We start from the raw sequence: 6,214 nt of genomic DNA on the forward strand, positions 1-6,214 counted from the left end.
CCTCCGTCTGGAACTCCCTGCCGCTTGAGCTTCGCCAGAGCCCCTCTCTTGACGCGTTCAAGAGTAGGTTGAAGACTCAGTTCTTCCCGTAGCTGGCTGTGACTTTCATGTTCGACGTGATGTGTTGTGCCCCAAAAGACATTCTTGTGCTGTGCTCTGTGAGAGGTGTTTTCTTTGTGCTTAATATTATTTTGTTTGGACCTAGCTATTGATGTGTACATTGTAGTTAAACAGTTGTTTGTTGTATGTTTATCAGGGTTTGCTAGTGTGTCATAGGGTTCGTGTCCGTCTGTAGATGTTAGTTTCTTTGTTAGTCCTGTGTTGACAACTCTTCGACAAGCGCTTAGAACTGTACCCACGGAATACGCGCTATATAAGCTTCATATTGATTGATTGATTGATACTTAAGATAAGATAAGAAACCTTTAATGTCTATTTTCATTGTACACAAACATGGAAATTGTTCTTTTAGCACCACATCGCATTTCTAATAAGACAAACACACGATCATTAAGCATAATCAAACATAAATACACTACTAAGATTAAAGGCACAGTGCGCCTCCCGTAAACCATCACAGGTACTGTCAGGCTTTTACACACAGTACAAACACCCTTCCATTTGAACGCTCACCAAACGGGAACATCCTAGGTGCCCTACGTAAAGAGCGAGCAATTTTCAAAGAATTAATTTTGCGGATAGTCTCAGAGACACTCGGACCGTGGTGCGTTTTGGCGCTAGACCTAACTTTTAAAATCTAAATAATAAATTGACAGCTTGTTACACAAACATTCTTAAATCATAAAAGATTTATTTTTTCATCAAGACAAGATCAGTACAATTCGAAGTTTTGAAAGTTTGAAAAAAGAAACGCCCGGAAGCAGGGTCACGCAAGGTCGTGGTTCTCGTAGCAGACGACGGTTTATGCCTATCACCAGTTCCTCTGAACAGTCAAAAGCCATCGCGAGAGTTCTTGTGAACCACAGCCGTTTGTTTCGTGCATAGTCAGAGGTACATAATAACGTGCTATTGCAGATAAGCTCACAGCGAGTCGCATTCAAATTACCACAAAAATAAGCCCAAAACGTGTGGGATTACTGACATCGAATGCCAAGGATAAATTACTAACTGACGACTGCATTGTGAAAAAGGGAAACTGGATCACACGGGTTCATGATGGCTCAGGGGTAAGATAAACCACGCACAAATACATTCTTTGAAAATTGCTCGCTCTTTACGGAGGGCACCTAGGATGTTCTCAAGTGGTGAGTGTTTAAATGAAAGGGTGTTTGTACTGTGTGTAAAAGCCTGACAGTATCTGTGATGGTTTACGGGAGGCTTACTGTGCCTTTAACTTATGACATGAGCATTTAAGCAAAAAGCATCATTTATATATATGACAGTCTTCTTTAAGTCAACAAAAAGCTACCCGAAAGGTAGATTTTCATGTCTTTATGTAATTAACCATTCGAAAGAGAATCAGAAATGAACGTGGCACTAATGACGAGATGGAAGAAACAAAGGGAAGTAAGTGGTCTATAGAGCGCTGACTTCCCTTTGCTTATTTCATCAGGTCATCGGTCTCTAAAACAAATTTGGTATCTCTGTGTATCACTTGCCTTTGTTGTCTATATTTCAAACTCGACCTGCCCTTTGTCTCTGAGATCTTAAACACATCTCTAACGGCCCTAACCCCAGAATAGTTCTTCAGTCGAACCTGCCCGTATTACGACCACCTCTCGATAACGACGACCTGCCCATTATGACCAACACAAACGATACCTTATGTAGTTATTTCAGCAGACTTTCAATCCTAGCTGACTTGTAGACTTATACTGTTATTTTCAGGTGGCTTTGAGCGCTCAGACGGAGTGATGTTCTTGGAGTTCACAGACAGGTTCAAACAAAGCGCTCAGCTGACTGCCTGGCCTGCTGCTATCTGTTCCACCAGCAGGCTCGTTATGGGTGAGTAACATCTTGGTTAGGGCAACGGTGATGACTAGAAGAAGAGGAGGGGAAGGTTGGTGGTGCTGGTGTTTGTGGTAGTGACTTCGACGACGACAACGATGACGATGATGATGATCATGGCGACGAGGAGGAGGATGGCAATGGTGGTTGTGGTGCTGCTGCTAGCGCTGCTGGTGGTTATGACGACGACGGCGACGATGATGATGGTGAGGACGCTGCTGCTGCTGCTTCTCGTGATATTGTCTGCGGTGATGATGAAAACTATGATAACGAGGACGAGAACGACGACCATGATGCAAACTAGGCACTAAATGTGTCTTCTTGTGACGAGGGGGAGGGGATTGTGACAAGGTTCACACGCACACACACACACACACACACACACACACACACACACACACACACACACACACACTCACGCACACAAACACACACACACACACACACACACACACACACGCGCGCACACGCACACACACACACACACACACACACTCACGCACACAAACACACTTCCACACACTCAACACTCTTTCTCTCTTTTGAAGTAGTAATTCTTCGATAAACATCTGTGTCACTGTTTGCACGTGCAGGACCTTTATCGACGGCGTTTTGCAACCGCTTCAGCGCTCGCACGGCGACCATGGTGGGAACCTTTGTCTTTGCCGCCGGTGTCATCGCCAGTGGCTTCGCTCCCAGCGTTCCTGTTCCCATCTTCAGCTATGGCTTGGTGCAAGGTCAGTTGGGTCCTTGGCTTTACACTATTTTGGCCATGTATTATATTGGCCGTTGACCAATGAAGCCTTGAATCATTGAGTTGGCGGACGGCTAACTGTGAAATGGCTAGATTCACAGCAGCGAATGAATAAAAAGGGATATTAGTATGTCCTATAGGACCTAACGGCCTATTTCTTTTCTTCAGTAATGGCTTGTTGCAAGGTCAGTTGTGCCATTGGCTTTACACTGTTTTTCCCATGTACTCTACAGTCCGTTGACCAATGAAGCCTTGAATCATTGAGTTGGCGGACGGCTGACTGTGGAAATGGCTAGGTTTCCAACGTCCTTTTTTTTCTTCAGCTATTAACCTGGGGAACGGGGCAAAAGGGGTAAAAAAAATGGTTACAGAAATGATATCGAATGGAAATGGTAAAGTGAATGTAGATCTAACAATTGCATCATGTTATACCTATGTACGCCTCTGCATAATGGAGAATTTTCAAGTTGAAAAACGGTAGAATTTAATGTGCCCTCACTGGCCAGCCATAGCTTGGGTGATTTGTTTACCACGGGAGACAACTACAACTTCGTTTTGCGCGAGCATTTGAAGCAGAACTCTGCACGTCAACAAATCTTTGGTAAGTAAAGTATTTCGTCTTTTTTGTGCGATTTATAGTTTGAATTAAAAAGTTGCCACTAAACACTTGCAATATCAATGAATATTTCCGAGGTTTTACTTTGTTATAGGACAAATAAACGATCGGAAGCGATTGGAAGCGATCGATTTGATACTGCAGCAGACGATGCTTTGACAGTCTGTAATACGCTGCAGTGTTCGCTCGAATATATGTTTTTAATTCTTTTTTTGTCTTTTTCTTTATAAAAATGATCTAGTTGACTACTTTTCTTGGAATGCGCAAGAGGATGATAATCAGCAGTAGCTAAATATCTGTATTTTACTGTAAATAGGACCGAATTGTTTAAGCCGACCTTCACCTTCACGCCGGCGCTAATGTTTTTTTAGGTCACAAGTATGGCTCGCGAAACAGATCTAAAGCTGCAGAGACAGTGTTGTGTATAAAATAGATTCACCGGAAAAAAGACATTATTGTACTTCTCATGATCAAACAATGAGGTAATTTAGCTACATGTATATTCTAACGTTGCCTTGTTGAGAACTGGGCGTGCGAGTCTGTGTGCGTGTGCGTTTGTGTGCGTTTGTGTGTGTGACGGTGCGTGCGTGTATGCAGTGTGAGTGTGAGTGTGTGTGTGTGTGTGTGTGTGTGTGTGTGTGTGTGTGTGTGTGTGTGTGTGTGATTCCCTGCCAGATTAAATGTCTAAAGTGATATAACACAGAATGACTCATACTCAGTTTAATTTATTTTGCAGCTTTTGTTCCAATTACAAACCATGGCGCTGTGTGTTTTGTGTGGTGATCCGCTCAACCTTGGAGAGAAGACTGTTGTGCCAACAGACAGAGGAAGAGATCTATACCATAAACAAGGCTAGTCTGGAACGTGGTGATGCCGTTTGTCTATCAGAAGGCGAAGCAGTGCACGAGGTTTGTCGTTGCAATTACACGAATGCACGTAACATTCAGAGCGTTTTGAAGAAGAAAGCAGAAAAATAGAACGCTTTATCAAATCAGTCTAGCACAGAATTTGTGCTCACAGTAATAATGTTTTGACTTTGCTAAATGTTGCCTTTTTTGCGGCAAGGAAGCAAACCTTGACTCGCGCTCTCGTCCCAAAGTGTATCCAGTTAGGACACTTGACTTTGAACGCACAATTTTTCAAGTTTGTTCGCAGCGCTGTGATGAATGGGCAGACATTGTACGAAGCAGACTGGAGTTTGTATCAGATTTGCCAGCTGCTGATGCAGTCTACCATCAAAACTGTAGTCTTTGCTTTCGGAGCAGGAAAAGACCACTACAGTTTACTCAGTCGCATCAAGTCAACAAACAGGTGAAACTTGGTCGACCGAAAAATGAGAGGAAAGCTGATGCGTTGGAGAAAGTTGCTACCTACCTGGTTCAAAATGAAAACGAACAGATAACAGTGAACGACCTGATTATCAAAATGAAGGAGTTTACAGATGATGCTTATAGCCACCCGACGATGAAACAAGAACTTCAAAATTATTTTGGTGAGCAGCTCATCGTCACGGAAGTCAACGGCAAGTCAAATGTCGTAACATTCAGGAAGACAGCCTCTTCAAGTCTTCATAACTTTTATGCAAAAAAGGTCAAAGATGAGGATGCACAGAAAGAGCTGATTCTCAAAACCGCTGCAGAACTGCTAAAGAATGACATAAGAGCAGTGCCGACATCCCGTGCAATGTACCCCAGTGATGATGACATTTCATCGCGTGGCGCCAAATTAGAGTTTGTTCCAAAGTCCTTACAGATTCTTCTTGAAAACATCTTCAGTGGAAAGGAAACCAGCGTGAAAGTCTCATCGATTGGACAGGCAATTATGCAGGCATCTCGCCCACGATTGTTGCTGTGTCCCCTGCAGATCGGACTAGCTGTGCAAATGCATCACTGTTTTGATTCAAAGTTTCTCATTGACACATTGTATTCTCTGGGATTCTGTTCATCGTACAAGGAGGTTCTGACCTATGAAATGAATGCTGCCGTTTCAGAAAACAACGTTGCGTTTCAAGTTGATGGCCATTTTACCCAATATATCGCAGACAACCTCGACCACAACACAGCAACACTTGACGGGTGCAACACATTTCATGGAATGGGAATGATCGCCACTGTCACTCAGACCATCGGAAAAACAGACAGGATCAGAAGAGGAACTGACGCCAAGCCAGAAGAAATAGTGAAAAGAGCTAAAGTTGACATTCAGTACTACAACAGACAAGCGTGTGATGGCCTGCTGAAGCTGAAATTTGAACATCTTGAAAACGTGTTTGTAGAAGATGTAACATCAAAGGTGGATCTGCTGTGGAAAGCTTGCTGGCTGTTGCAACCCGACAGACCATCTTGGTCTGGTTTCATGCAAGCCATCCACAAGGGCAGATATCCAGGACAGTCATCCATAATATTTATGCCGATGATCGACATGAATCCCAGTGACACCTCGTGCATATTTTCTACCCTGCATTTCATCAGTGCTAAGCGCAGCAACACGACACCTGTGTTGACATTTGACCAACCCTTATAGTGGAAAGCTCTTGGCATCATCTCCAGTGAGCCAGATGGCAGCGACCTTAAAGCCTGGCCATTGTCCTTCGCCTTGGACCCTTCCATCTGGAAATGAGTTTCCTGGCGTGTATTGGCCATCTGATGGAAGAAACGGGTCTTCATGAAGTGCTGTCTACTGTGTACGCACCAAACGCAGCGAGCAACATGCTTCAAGGGAAAGCTGTGCTGCGTGCCGTTCGAGGACACATACTTGTTGACGCAGCACTAATTATGCTGTTGCTGTCTGACATATTCCGTGTGCCACTGCCACTGCCCGAAAGTGACACAGAAAAGAATAGAGATAAAAACACGCAAGATGAGCAGACAGAAACA

General features: G+C 43.8%; 1 protein-coding gene across 1 annotated transcript in view; it reads left to right on the forward strand.

The window, feature by feature from the left end:
* Nucleotides 1-5,957, forward strand: part of LOC138948316 (monocarboxylate transporter 10-like) — a 7,093-nt gene extending 1,136 nt beyond the window's left edge. The window contains exons 3-6 of the mRNA XM_070319828.1: nt 1,849-1,965; nt 2,562-2,705; nt 5,380-5,618; nt 5,862-5,957. Coding sequence (XP_070175929.1) covers nt 1,849-1,965; nt 2,562-2,705; nt 5,380-5,618; nt 5,862-5,957 — 596 coding nt within the window. The remainder of the gene's footprint in view (nt 1-1,848; nt 1,966-2,561; nt 2,706-5,379; nt 5,619-5,861) is intronic.
* The last annotated feature ends 257 nt before the right edge of the window (nt 5,958-6,214 follow it).

This window comes from Littorina saxatilis, linkage group LG15, assembly GCF_037325665.1.
Source record: "Littorina saxatilis isolate snail1 linkage group LG15, US_GU_Lsax_2.0, whole genome shotgun sequence".
In the NCBI taxonomy this organism is placed as follows: Eukaryota; Metazoa; Mollusca; class Gastropoda; order Littorinimorpha; family Littorinidae; genus Littorina; species Littorina saxatilis.